General features: G+C 49.7%; 1 protein-coding gene across 1 annotated transcript in view; it reads left to right on the forward strand.

The window, feature by feature from the left end:
- Positions 1-234: 234 nt before the first annotated feature.
- LOC106574976 (bone morphogenetic protein receptor type-2) overlaps positions 235-15,043 on the forward strand; it is a 120,339-nt gene continuing 105,530 nt past the window's right edge. The window contains exons 1-3 of the mRNA XM_045699655.1: positions 235-1,092; positions 10,878-11,057; positions 13,208-13,387. Of these exons, the coding sequence (XP_045555611.1) occupies positions 1,005-1,092; positions 10,878-11,057; positions 13,208-13,387 (448 nt within the window). The 5' untranslated portion in view covers positions 235-1,004. The remainder of the gene's footprint in view (positions 1,093-10,877; positions 11,058-13,207; positions 13,388-15,043) is intronic.

A 15,043-nucleotide genomic window follows, 5' to 3' on the forward strand; every position in this document is an offset into this window, starting at 1 on the left:
CTAGGAAAATGCGACTCATATTCCAATATTGTTTTTGGCATGTTGTTACATGAGTTGATGTAACTGTGTGCGGGTCTTTCAACAGACATATTGCCATCGGATGGACAACTCATATATATATATATATATATATATATATATATATTTCAGTAGAAGTGTTTTTCTGGACCTGCTGTCTGTAGAGTAGAGTTATGTCCACAGGGTGGCGATACAGTTGAACAACAGCTTCCAGTAGGAATGTATTGTTGTAGTTAGCCCTGTCTGCAGATAGGGAGCTTCCAGTTCATCATCCACCAAACCTGATAGTGGAGACACAACCAGGCGTTTTCCCCCCGCCGCCGCCCTGCCCGGAGCCTCGCTGTCTGGTGCCCTGCCCGGAGCCTCCGCGGTCAATGCCAAATGCAGAAAGAGACGGCTATCCACCCCGACGGGTCTAAAACCTATTTACTAACCCCCTGAATATACCAAATAAACCTGAATGGATACGTTGTTAAGACAACGACCTATGCAATGGGAATAGTCAACATGGAATTTGGATTTGACGGACCTTTTTGTATATAATAAATACCTAACGTTAGTTAGCTAGGAAGGTTAGCTATCAAAGGCTGCCTAACATTAGCAAAGGAGCTAGCTAGCTAACGTTAGCTAGTTACCTTGAAAAGGAGAAAAGAAATACGGCAAAGTTGGGACTTCTGTAGGCAAAAGACCGTTTTTCCACCCCCAAACAAGTTTCTTTTAACATAGTTAGCTACCTGTAGTAACGCTACCAGTGTATTGTTAATGTTAGTGAGGTAATTTTCAGCTAACGTTGTGTTGGCTAACGTTAGCCGTCGTGTTAGCTAGCTGTTAGCAGGACAATCTGACGCCGTCTCATCAGTGATCATTTACTTTTCAATGTGTTCTTCCATACTGGACACTTCAGTTCAAGTTATTGAGCTGACGTGAAAGACATATAAATACATTAAGTTAAGTGAAGTTTTTTGGGGGTGGGAGTTAAATCAAAAATGTACAACAGAGTGAAGTCAATGGCGTTGCTGAAACAAATGACGATGCTGTCGTGTCTGTACGTGATGGTCCTCCGTCCGGTAACCGGTGAGTAAACAACACTATGAGATAAGGGTTTCGACCTGTTGTTGTTGGACCTGTTGTGTCTCTTCTGGATAGTTAACTAGTACAACAGTCCTATCAGGCGAAGCTTGTCTATTAGCTGGGATACAGACAGTCCAAATCAGCTATACTGGTCTGTCTAGCTACAGGTTGTTACACCACATCATGTGGATTTATTAAACAAATACGTTTTATTACTGGGAGTTTACACGATAGGTTGTGTTTGATGTAGTACAGATACTTTTAGACTAACCTTAACTTGGCGATACAATCTTCATTCTCGATTCGGCCAAACGTATATCTTCTAAAAAAAAATGTCCAGTTGCAGGTGGTCTATTTTATTTGAGAATATTCTCCATTATTAAAATAAATCAATATTTTTTTTTTTTTTTGCTCCACGACACAATCTGGTCTATTTCAAATCTTGTCTCTTGCTTGAGACAGCTGTGTCCACCCCAACGGTGCCGCATGTCATAATAACACTCACCTGGGGGTGTATTCATTATGTAGATTCTGTTGCAAAACGATTTGCAGCAGAAACCATTTACTTCAAACGCTGTTGAGTTCAGTTTTGTTCTTAAACGGAAATCATCTGCTAAATGACTTAAATGTAAGAAGCTGGAAGGAACCCTGCAGACTTCCTTCCACTTTGGAGCGTAGTTATAATCTATCATTTATAGTTGTGCAGCTTGTGCCAAACACTTCGCAGACTGTTCAGATTGTAATTGCAACACGTGGAATCCATACAGTTAAAATGAACTTCACCTTTTCGTTTAAGAACCAACAACTTTTATGTTATGTTGAAGAGGGTTTGGAGTCAACGGTTTCTGTTTCAAAAATGGTTTTAAAACAGACAAAACATTTCGCAACAGAATTGGCGTAATGAATATACCCATGTCTAGATCGATGAGAGAAGATTTTAAATAGACAAGATGGCGGTTTACACATTGTTGGATTACTTCATGGAGCAAAAAAATAAATGTTTTTAACTGAGAATTATTCTAAATTCAAACTCAGCAACTGGACAGACATTTTAGACGATACGTGTTTGGCCAAATCAAGAACGAAGATAGTATCGCCAAGTTAAGGTTGATCGTAAATTCTCTACTGCACCAAACAGTAGCTATCCTGTAATCCCAGTAACGGAAACCAAAACATCTTTGGTTAAATTGCATTATTATCTGGTGTAACAATCTGCTATTGTAGACCTACAGGACACCCTGTGTTCTCCTAATGGGTTGGTTGTAGAAACATACTAGGAGTGTCTACACTGTAGACCTACAGGACACCCTGTGTTCTCCTAATGGGTTGATGCCCAGCTTCTGAAACACCTTGACAGATAAGAGAGGAAAGCTTCTGAAACACCTTGACAGATAAGAGAGGAAAGCTTCTGAAACACCTTGACAGATAAGAGAGGAAAGCTTCTGAAACACCTTGACAGATAAGAGAGAGAGAAGAGAGCGGATGGGAAAGAGAGCGAGAGACAGAGAGGGAGAGAGCGGATGGGAAAGAGAGCGAGAGAGAGACCGAGAGGGAGAGAGCGGATGGGAAAGCGTAAGCGTCGAGAGAGGAAATGAGAAATATAAAACTAGTTTAAGAATGGAGTGGTGATCAGGTGATGGAAAACTCTCAGAATGTCTAGCTGTCTGCTCCTCCCATTTCCTGTCCTGTAATTTAGCCTGCTCTTTGATGAAGCGTGGGAGGATGACAGCGGAGTGTGTGTGTGTGTGTGTGTGTGTGTGTGTGTGTGTGTGTGTGTGTGTGTGTGTGTGTGTGTGTGTGTGTGTGTGTGTGTGTGTGTGTGTGTGTGTGTGTGTGTGTGTGTGTGTGTGTTGTGTTTTTTGTGTGTGTGTGTGTGTGTTTTTTCATTGCACTGATTTGCCTATGACTATGTAAACCAAACAGTACATTACCTTGAAGTGCCTCCAGGGCCACCCATTGTCTCGTTCTGCAGGTTTTACACTACAATGCCCTGTCTGTCTCTCCACTACTGTACCCTGTCTCTCCACTACCGTACCCTGTCTGTCTCCACAACCGTACCCTGTCTGTCTCTACACTACCGTACCCTGTCTGTCTCTACTACCGTACCCTGTCTGTCTCTACTACCGTACCCAGTCTGTCTCTACACTACCGTACCCTGTCTGTCTCTCCACTACCGTACCCTGTCTGTCTCCACTACCGTACCCTGTCTGTCTCTACACTACCGTACCCTGTCTGTCTCTCCACTACCGTACCCTGTCTGTCTCTACTACTGTACCCTGTCTGTCTCCCCTACCGTACCCTGTCTGTCTCCACTACCGTACCCTGTCTGTCTCCACTACCGTACCCTGTCTGTCTCCACTACCGTACCCTGTCTGTCTCTACACTACCGTACCCTGTCTGTCTCTACACTACCGTACCCTGTCTGTCTCTACACTACCGTACCCTGTCTGTCTCTGCACTACCGTACCCTGTCTGTCTCTCCACTACCGTACCCAGTCTCTCTCCACTACCGTACCCTGTCTGTCTCCACTACCGTACCCTGTCTGTCTCCACTACCGTACCCTGTCTGTCTCTACACTACCGTACCCTGTCTGTCTCTACACTACCGTACCCTGTCTGTCTCTACACTACCGTACCCTGTCTGTCTCTACACCACCGTACCCTGTCTGTCTCTACACTACCGTACCCTGTCTGTCTCTACACTACCGTACCCTGTCTGTCTCTCCACTACCGTACCCTGTCTGTCTCTCCACTACCGTACCCTGTCTGTCTCTACACTACCGTACCCTGTCTGTCTCTACACTACCGTACCCTGTCTGTCTACACTACACTACCGTACCCTGTCTGTCTACACTACACTACCGTACCCTGTCTGTCTCTCCACTACCGTACCCTGTCTGTCTCTCCACTACCGTACCCTGTCTGTCTCTCCACTACCGTACCCTCCACTACCGTACCCTGTCTGTCTCTCCACTACCGTACCATGTCTGTCTCTCCACTACCGTACCCTGTCTGTCTACACTACCGTACCCTGTCTGTCTCTACAATACCGTACCCTGTCTGTCTCTACACTACCGTACCCTGTCTGTCTCTACACTACCGTACCCTGTCTGTCTCTACACTACCGTACCCTGTCTGTCTCTACACTACCGTACCCTGTCTGTCTCTACACTACCGTTCCCTGTCTGTCTCTACACTACCGTTCCCTCTCTGTCTCTACACTACCGTTCCCTGTCTGTCTCTACACTACCGTACCCTGTCTGTCTCTACGCTACCGTACCCTGTCTGTCTCCACTGTCCAACCCTGTCCTACCCTGTCCCCTAGTCTGTTACCATACATATTCTGTCTCCACCCTGTCCTACCCTGTCCCCTAGTCTGTTATCATACATATTCTGTCTTCGTGGTCTAGTAGTAAAATTAGCCTGACTGGAAATCAAATGAATTGGTGACTGTTTGTAGAGTCCTGGAAGAGAGATACTCCCTCAGCAGGTTACATGATGAAGAACTACTCGGAGAGGGAGAGAGAGGGACCGAGAGGGAGAGAGAGAGAGACGGAGCTACTCTCTCAGCAGGTTACTTGATGAAAAACTACTCGGAGAGGGAGCGAGAGAGAGGGAGAGAGACGGAGCTACTCCCTCAGCAGGTTACATGATGAAGAACTACTCGGAGAGGGAGCGAGAGGGACCAAGAGGGAGAGAGAGAGAGACGGAGAAAGATGAGCTGTGATTGGTTGAGTCAACATTCTGCCTGTACTGATAGATAGTGTACAGTTCTGACGGTCTGCCTGCTGGCCGACCTGCCTGCTGGCCGACCTGCCTGTACTGATAGATAGTGTACAGTTCTGACGGTCTGCCTGCTGGCCGACCTGCCTGTACTGATAGATAGTGTACAGTTCTGACGGTCTGCCTGCTGGCCGACCTGCCTGCTGGCCAACCTGCCTGTACTGATAGATAGTGTACAGTTCTGATGGTCTGCCTGGCAGTCGGGGTTAGAGACGCCGTGGCGGTCGGGGCTAGAGACGCCGTGGCGGTCGGGGCTAGAGACGCCGTGGCGGTCGGGGCTAGAGACGCCGTGGCGGTCGGGGCTAGAGACTCGGGGTTAGAGACGCCATGGCAGTCGGGGCACCAAAACAGCAGGGAAGTGGAGCCTCTTAGTTGGTGCCCAGATTGACCCACTGTGCTATTTACTTAATGCATCTTTTTTTCTTTAATTTTTTTTGGTTGGGGATTTTTCTTAACGTGAAGGATCCCAGTTTTCCCTGAGGCTCAGTCTGGTTTAGGTTGATACTGGCTTTAATCAGGAGGATTATCGTGTCTGCAGGACAGCCTGAACCCAGACAGACCCTAGAGAGAGCAGAGCAGATGGAGAGGGACAGATTAAACACCCCCAGCCCTTCTTCAACATAAACCATTACCTCTCCCCTCTCCCCTCTCCCCTACCATTATCCCCCTCTCCCCTACCATTATCCCCCTCTCCCCCTCTCCCCTACCATTATCCCCCTCTCCCCTACCATTATCCCCCTCTCCTCTACCATTATGCCCCTCTCCCCCTCTCCCCTACCCTTCTCCCCCTCTCCCCTGCCATTATGCCCCACCAATATGATGTATTTCCAGTAGGACATTTCAGGGGTCTATAATGGGATATATTTCCAGTAGGTCATTTCAGGGGTCCATAATGGGATGTATTTCCAGTAGGACATTTCAGGGGTCCATAATGGGATGTATTTCCAGTAGGACATTTCAGGGGTCCATAATGGGATATATTTCCAGTAGGACATTTCAGGGGTCTGTAATGGGATGTATTTCCAGTAGGACATTTCAGGGGTCCATAATGGGATATATTTCCAGTAGGACATTTCAGGGGTCTATAATATGTATTTCAAGTAGGACATTTCAGGGGTCTATAATGGGATGTATTTCCAGTAGGACATTTCAGGGGTCTATAATATGTATTTCAAGTAGGACATTTCAGGGGTCCATAATGGGATATATTTCCAGTAGGACATTTCAGGGGTCTATAATATGTATTTCCAGTAGGACATTTCAGGGGTCTATAATATGTATTTCCAGTAGGACATTTCAGGGGTCTATAATATGTATTTCCAGTAGGACATTTCAGGGGTCCATAATATGAATTTCTAGTGTGGAGACTTGTAGAGGAGAGCAGCGAGAGGAGAGTCTGGCTGAGCGCTGGTTCCTTCTGACTGTAGAACACAGGACGTCCATCTCTGAGCGAGGGAGAAAGAAAACAGAAACCAGGCTGTTGTTGTTTTTCGCTGGTGAAGCCGGGGTGAGGAGGGGGACGGGGGAGCGATGGGGGAGGGGGGGAGATTAGCAAATAACTGGGCCATGGGTAAACACACCGCTGCTCTGGTCCAATGAACATCCTGACCCATAGAGGAACACTCCCCTCACTCAGACCCTGTCTCTAACCCTGACCCTGTCTCTAACCCTGTCTCTAACCCTGACCCTGTCTCTGACCCTGTCTCTAACCCTGACCCTGTCTCTAACCCTGTCTCCAACCCTGACCCTGTCTCTAACCCTGTCTCTGACCCTGTCTCTGACCCTGTCCCTGTCTCTAACCCTGTCTCTAACCCTGACCCTGTCTCTGACCCTGTCTCTGTCTCTAACCCTGTCTCTAACCCTGACCCTGCCTCTAACCCTGCCTCTAACCCTGTCTCTGACCCTGTCTCTGACTCTGTCTCTAACCCTAACCCTGTCTCTAACCCTGTCTCTAAGCCTGACTCTGTCCCTAACCCTGTCTCTAACCCTGACCCTGTCTCTAACCCTGTCTCTAACCCTAACCCTGTCTCTGACCCTGTCTCTAACCCTGTCTCTGACCCTGTCTCTAACCCTGTCTCTAACCCTAACCCTGTCTCTAACCCTGACCCTGTCTCTAACCCTGTCTCTAACCCTGACCCTGTCTCTAACCCTGTCTCTAACCCTAACCCTGTCTCTAACCCTGTCTCTAACCCTAACCCTGTCTCTAACCCTGACCCTGTCTCTAACCCTGTCTCTGACCCTGTCTCTAACCCTGTCTCTAACCCTGTCTCTAACCCTGTCTCTAACCCTAACCCTGTCTCTAACCCTGACCTTGTCTCTAACCCTGACCTTGTCTCTAACCGTAACCCTGTCTCTAACCCTGTCTCTAACCCTGACCTTGTCTCTAACCCTGACCCTGTCTCTAACCATGACCCTGTCTCTAACCATGACCCTGTCTCTAACCATGACCCTGTCTCTAACCCTGGCCCTGTCTCTAACCCTGGCCCTGTCTCTAACCCTGTCTCTGACCCTGTCTCTAACCCTAACCCTGTCTCTAACCCTGTCTCTGACCCTGTCTCTAACCCTGACCCTGTCTCTAACCCTGACCCTGTCTCTAACCCTGACCCTGTCTCTGACCCTGTCTCTAACCCCAACCCTGTCTCTAACCCTGTCTCTGACCCTGTCTCTAACCCTGACCCTGTCTCTAACCCTGACCCTGTCTCTAACCCTGACCCTGTCTCTGACCCTGTCTCTGACCCTGTCTCTAACCCTAACCCTGTCTCTAACCCTGTCTCTGACCCTGTCTCTAACCCTGACCCTGTCTCTAACCCTGACCCTGTCTCTAACCCTGACCCTGTCTCTAACCCAGTCTCTAACCCTGTCTCTAACCCTGTAGACCAGGGTTAATGTAGTAGTGGGTCTGGAATACAGTAGACCAGGGTTAATGTAGTAGTGGGGCTGGAATACAGTAGACCAGGGTTAATGTAGTAGTGGGTCTGGAATACAGTAGACCAGGGTTAATGTAGTAGTGGGGCTGGAATACAGTAGACCAGGGTTAATGTCGTGGTGGGTCTGGAATACAGTAGACCAGGGTTAATGTAGTGGTGGGTCTGGAATACAGTAGACCAGGGTTAATGTAGTAGTGGGTCTGGAATACAGTAGACCAGGGTTAATGTAGTTGTGGGTCTGGAATACAGTAGACCAGGGTTAATGTAGTAGTGGGTCTGGAATACAGTAGACCAGTAGACCAGGGTTAATGTAGTAGTGGGTCTGGAATACAGTAGACCAGGGTTAATGTAGTGGTGGGTCTGGAATACAGTAGACCAGGGTTAATGTAGTAGTGGGTCTGGATTACAGTAGACCAGGGTTAATGTAGTAGTGGGTCTGGATTACAGTAGACCAGGGTTAATGTAGTAGTGGGTCTGGAATACAGTAGACCAGGGTTAATGTAGTAGTGGGTCTGGAATACAGTGGACCAGGGTTAATGTAGTAGTGGGTCTGGAATACAGTGGACCAGGGTTAATGTAGTAGTGGGTCTGGAATACAGTAGACCAGGGTTAATGTAGTAGCGGGTCTGGAATACAGTAGACCAGTAGACCAGGGTTGACTGGTTATCAGTAGGAGAGATTATAGTGCCAGTCTTTCTGGCAGGGAGCCAATGCCCACATGGACCAGACCAGCTTGACCTTGGAGTGGAGGGCTGAGACAGACAGACAGACAGACAGACAGACAGACAGACAGACTGGCCGTTAGTTAATTGCTTGTGTTCCTCTATCTCAGACAGACAGACAGGGTTAATGTAGTAATTAGTTAATTGCTTGTGTTCCTCTATCTCAGCTCTCTACATGGAGATGAGGACTCTGTGTTCAGTTTTCAGGTTCAACACCTGGTGGGTTGGTGGTAGGGGGGAGGCTGTAGTGGGGAGGAGGCTGTAGTGGGGAGGAGGCTGTAGTGGGGAGGAGGCTGTAGTGGGGAGGCTGTAGGGAGTCTGTAGTGGGGAGTCTGGGGGAGGCTGTAGGGGTCTGATTAGAGAAGAGATGGGTTGGTGGTAGGGGGAGACTGTAGGGGGAGGCTGTAGGGGGGAGGCTGTAGGGGTCTGATTAGAGAAGAGATGGGTTGGTGGTAGGGGAGGCTGTATGGGGGAGGCTGTATGGGGGGAGGCTGTATGGGGGGAGGCTGTATGGGGGAGGCTGTAGGAGTCTGATTAGAGAAGAGATGGGTTGGTGGTAGGGGGAGGTCAGGGGGAGGCTGTAGGGGGGAGGCTGTAGTGGGGAGTTTGGGAGAGGCTGTAGTGGGGAGGCTGTAGGGGGGAGGCTGTATGGGGGAGGCTGTAGGGGTCTGATTAGAGAAGAGATGGGTTGGTGGTAGGGGGGAGACTGTAGGGAGGAGGCTGTAGGGGGAGGCTGTAGGGGGGAGGCTGTAGTGGGGAGGCTGTAGGGGGGAGGTTGTAGGGGCAGGTAGGGGGAGGCTGTAGGGGGAGGCTGTATGGGGTCTGATTAGAGAAGAGATGGGTTGGTGGTAGGGGAGGCTGTAGGGGGGAGGCTGTAGGGGGTCTGATTAGAGAAGAGATGGGTTGGTGGTAGGGGGAGACTGTAGGGGGGAGGCTGTATGGGGGAGGCTGTAGGGGTCTGATTAGAGAAGAGATGGGTTGGTGGTAGGGGGAGGTCAGGGGAGGCTGTATGGGGGAGGCTGTATGGGGGAGGCTGTATGGGGAGGCTGTATGGGGGAGGCTGTAGGAGTCTGATTAGAGAAGAGATGGGTTGGTGGTAGGGGGAGGCTGTAGGGGGAGGCTGTAGGGGGAGGCTGTAGTGGGGAGTTTGGGAGAGGCTGTAGTGGGGAGGCTGTAGGGGGAGGCTGTATGGGGGAGGCTGTAGGGGTCTGATTAGAGAAGAGATGGGTTGGTGGTAGGGGGGAGACTGTAGGGAGGAGGCTGTAGGGGGGAGGCTGTAGGGGGAGGCTGTAGTGGGGAGGCTGTAGGGGGGAGGTTGTAGGGGCAGGTAGGGGGAGGCTGTAGGGGGGAGGCTGTATGGGGTCTGATTAGAGAAGAGATGGGTTGGTGGTAGGGGGGAGGGCTGTAGGGGGAGGCTGTAGGGGGGAGGCTGTAGGGGGTCTGATTAGAGAAGAGATGGGTTGGTGGTAGGGGGAGACTGTAGGGGGAGGCTGTATGGGGGAGGCTGTAGGGGTCTGATTAGAGAAGAGATGGGTTGGTGGTAGGGGGAGGCTGTATGGGGGGAGGCTGTATGGGGGGAGGCTGTTGGGGGGAGGCTGTAGGGGGAGGCTGTAGTGGGGAGTTTGGAAGAGGCTGTAGTGGGGAGGCTGTAGGGGGGAGGCTGTATGGGGGAGGCTGTAGGGGTCTGATTAGAGAAGAGATGGGTTGGTGGTAGGGGGAGGTCAGGGGGAGGCTGTAGTGGGGAGTTTGGGGGAGGCTGTAGTGGGGAGGCTGTAGTGGGGAGGCTGTAGGGGGAGGCTGTAGTGGGGAGTTGGGGGAGGCTGTAGTGGGGAGGCTGTAGTGAGGCTGTAGGGGGGGGCTGTAGTGGGGAGGCTGGGGGAGGTCAGGGGGAGGCTGTAGAGTGGAGGCTGTAGGGGTCTGATTAGAGAAGAGATGGGTTGGTGGTAGGGGGAGGTCAGGGGGAGGCTGTAGTGGGGAGGTAGGGGTGAGGCTGTAGGGGGAGGCTGTAGGGGGGAGACTGTAGTGGAGAGGCTGTAGGGTGGAGACTGTAGTGGAGAGGCTGTAGTGGAGAGGCTGTAGGGGGGAGGCTTTAGAAGGGAGACTGTAGTGGGGAGGCTGTAGTGGGGAGGCTGTGGGGGGAGGTCAGGGGGAGGCTGTAGTGGGGAGGCTGTAGGGGGGAGGTCAGGGGGAGGCTGTAGTTGGGAGGCTGTAGTTGGGAGGCTGTAGTTGGGAGGCTGTAGTGGGGAGGCTGTAGTGGGGAGGCTGTAGTTGTCTGATTGCACACTGTCTGGTGTTTCTTGAGAGCCATCTCTGTTTGCTGAATGTAGAATGACCACTGGTCTTCCTCCCCTCTTAGCTGACCAGCAGAAGGAGAGGGAATGTGCCTTCACTGAGCAGCAGTGGGAGATGGAGCGCGTGGCGATGGGAGAGGGACGGGTTTCTCCTGAGAACACCACTATCCACTGCTCTAAAGGATCTCACTGCTTCGGCCTCTGGGAGAAGAGTCCTCCTGGAGATGTCAGGCTGGTCAAACAAGGTGACAGCACCACACACGGTCTGGTACAGCGAACCTTGTGGAGGGACACAATTCACTATTTTCCATAAACACTCACCCTAGCTCCTAACCCTAGCTCCTAACCCTAGCTCCTAACCCTAGCCCCTAACCCTAGCCCCTAACCCTAGCTCCTAACCCTAGCTCCTAACCCTGGCTCCTCACCCTGGCTCCTAACCCTAGCTCCTCACCCTAGCTCCTAACCCTGTCCCTAGCTCCTAACCCTGTCCCTAGCTCCTAACCCTGGCTCCTCACCCTAAAATAACTAGTCCCCTTCCCCCTATACATACTGTATCTACTGACCCTGTATATAGTCCCCTGACCCCTATACATACTGTATCTACTGACCCTGTATATAGTCCCCTGACCCCTATACATACTGTATCTACTGACCCTGTATATAGTCCCCTGACCCCTATACATACTTTATCTACTGACCCTGTATATAGTCCCCTGGTCCCTATACATACTGTATCTACTGACCCTGTATATAGTCCCCTGGTCCCTATACATACTGTATCTACTGACCCTGTATATAGTCCCCTGGTCCCTATACATACTGTATCTACTGACCCTGTATATAGTCCCCTGACCCCTATACATACTGTATCTACTGACCCTGTATATAGTCCCCTGGTCCCTATACATACTGTATCTACTGACCCTGTATATAGTCCCCTGGTCCCTATACATACTGTATCTACTGACCCTGTATATAGTCCCCTGACCCCTATACATACTGTATCTACTGACCCTGTATATAGTCCCCTGACCCTGTATATAGTCCCCTGACCCCTATACATACTGTATCTACTGACCCTGTATATAGTCCCCTGACCCCTATACATACTGTATCTACTGACCCTGTATATAGTCCCCTGGTCCCTATACATACTGCATCTACTGACCCTGTATATAGCTGCTGCTACTCTGATTAACATACACTACAGATATATATATATATATATACACTACCGGTCAAACGTTTTAGAACACCTACTCATTCAAGGGTTTTTCTTTATTTTTACTATTTTCTACATTGTAGAATAATAGTGAAGACATCAAAACTACGAACTAACACATATGGAATCATGTAGTAACCAAAAAAGTGTTAAACAAATTAAAATATATTTTAGATTTTTCAAATAGCCACCCTTTGCCTTGATGACAGCTTTGCACACTCTTGGCATTCTCTCAACCAGCTTCATGAGGTAGTCACCTGGAATGCATTTCAATTAACTGTTGAATTGCCGTAAAGAAACCACTACTAATGGACACCAATAAGAAGAAGTGACTTGCTTTGGCCAAGAAACACGAGCAACCGACATTAGACCGGTGGAAATCTGTCCTTTGGTCTGGTGAGTCCAAATTAGATTTTTGGTTCAATTCTTTTGGTCTTTGTGAGATGCAGAGTAGGTGAACGGATGATCTCCGCATGTGCAGTTCCCACTGTGAAGCATGGAGGAGGTGGTGTGATGGTGCTTTGCTGGTGACATTGGTAGCATGGCTACCACAGCTTTCTGCAGCAATACGCCATCCCATCTGGTTTGGGCTTAGTGGGACTATCATTTGTTTTTCAACAGGACAATGACCCAACACACCTCCAGGCTGTGTAAGGGCTATTTGACCAAGAAGGAGAGTGATGCATCAGATGACCTGGCCTCCACAATCAACTGACCTCAACCCAATTGAGATGGTTTGGGATGAGTTGAACCGTAGAGTGAAGGAAAAGCAGCCGACAAGTGCTCAGCATATGTGGGAACTCCTTCAAGACTCTTGGAAAAGCATTCCTCATGAAGCTGGTTGAGAGAATGCCAAGTGTGCAAAGCTGTCATCAAGGCAAAGGGTGGCTACTTGAAAGAATCTAAAATATAACATATATTTTGATTTGTTTAACACTTTTTTTGGTTACAACATGATTCTATATGTGTTATTTCATAGTTCTGTCTTCAGTACTAGTCTACAATGTAGAAAATAGTAAAAATAAAGAAAACCCCTTGAATAAGTAGGTTTGTCCAGATTTTTGACTGGTAGTGGACATCTACCTGCTGGATCAGCAAGGTCCGCTGAAGCCCAGAAATACTGCCTCTCTTTCTCCCCAGCACTTCATCTTCCCTCCCTCCTGTCACCTCCAGGTTGTTGGACTCACCTTGGCGACCAGCAGGAGTGTCGGGACGACCGTTGCGTGGTAACCAACCTGCCTCCTCAGATCCAGAATGGGACGTATCACTTCTGCTGCTGCAGTACTGACATGTGTAACGTCAACTTCACTGAGGACTTTCCCCTGCCCAGTCCCACTACAGCCCAGCCGCTATGTAAGTTAACCTCTGACCCTAACCGTTCCCCCCCTGCCCAGTCCCACTGCAGCCCAGCCGCTATGTAAGTTAACCTCTGACCCTAACCGTTCCCCCCCTGCCCAGTCCCACTACAGCCCAGCCGCTATGTAAGTTAACCTCTGACCCTAACCGTTCCCCCCTGCCCAGTCCCACTACAGCCCAGCCGCTATGTAAGTTAACCTCTGACCCTAACGCCCAGTCCCACTACCGCCCAGCCGCTAGGTAAGTTAACCTCTGACCCTAACCGTTCCCCCCTGCCCAGTCCCACTACCGCCCAGCCGCTATGTAAGTTAACCTCTGACCCTAACCGTTCCCCCCTGCCCAGTCCCACTACCTCCCAGCCGCTATGTAAGTTAACCTCTGACCCTAACCGTTCCCCCCTGCCCAGTCCCGCTACAGCCCAGCCGCTATGTAAGTTAACCTCTGACCCTAACCGTTCCCCCCTGCCCAGTCCCGCTACAGCCCAGCCGCTATGTAAGTTAACCTCTGACCCTAACCGTTCACCCCCTGCCCAGTCCCGCTACAGCCCAGCCGCTATGTAAGTTAACCTCTGACCCTAACCGTTCCCCCTGCCCAGTCCCGCTACAGCCCAGCCGCTATGTAAGTTAACCTCTGACCCTAACCGTTCCCCCCCTGCCCAGTCCCGCTACAGCCCAGCCGCTATGTAAGTTAACCTCTGACCCTAACCGTTCCCCCCTGCCCAGTCCCACTACAGCCCAGCCGCTATGTAAGTTAACCTCTGACCCTAACCGTTCCCCCCTGCCCAGTCCCACTACAGCCCAGCCGCTATGTAAGTTAACCTCTGACCCTAACCGTTCCCCCCTGCCCAGTCCCACTACAGCCCAGCCGCTATGTAAATTAACCTCTGAGGTTAGAGACAGAGACTAACAGGTTGTTTATGTCCCGCTGTAGACTACCAGAATACTACTAGGTTAGAGACTAACAGGTTGTTTATGTCCTGCTGTAGACCATCAGAATACTACTAGGTTAGAGACAGAGACTAACAGGTTGTTTATGTCCTGCTGTAGACCACCAGAATACTACTAGGTTAGAGACAGAGACTAACAGGTTGTTTATGTCCCGCTGTAGACCACCAGAATACTACTAGGTTAGAGACAGAGACTAACAGGTTGTTTATGTCCCGCTGTAGACCACCAGAATACTACTAGGTTAGAGACTAACAGGTTGTTTATGTCCCGCTGTAGACCACCAGAATACTACTAGGTTAGAGACAGAGACTAACAGGTTGTTTATGTCCCGCTCTAGACCACCAGAATACTACTAGGTTAGAGACAGAGACTAACAGGTTGTTTATGTCCCGCTGTAGACCACCAGAATACTACTAGGTTAGAGACTAACAGGTTGTTTTATGTCCCGCTGTAGACCACCAGAATACTACTAGGTTAGAGACAGAGACTAACAGGTTGTTTATGTCCTGCTGTAGACCACCAGAATACTACTAGGTTCGAGACTAACAGGTTGTTTTTGTCCCGCTGTAGACCACCAGAATACTACTAGCTTAGAGACTAACAGGTTGTTTATGTCCCGCTGTAGACCACCAGAATATTACTAGGTTAGAGACAGAGACTAACAGGTTGTTTATGTCCTGCTGTAGACCACCCGAATACTACTAGT

Source organism: Salmo salar, chromosome ssa17 (genome assembly GCF_905237065.1).
Source record: "Salmo salar chromosome ssa17, Ssal_v3.1, whole genome shotgun sequence".
NCBI classification, from domain to species: Eukaryota; Metazoa; Chordata; class Actinopteri; order Salmoniformes; family Salmonidae; genus Salmo; species Salmo salar.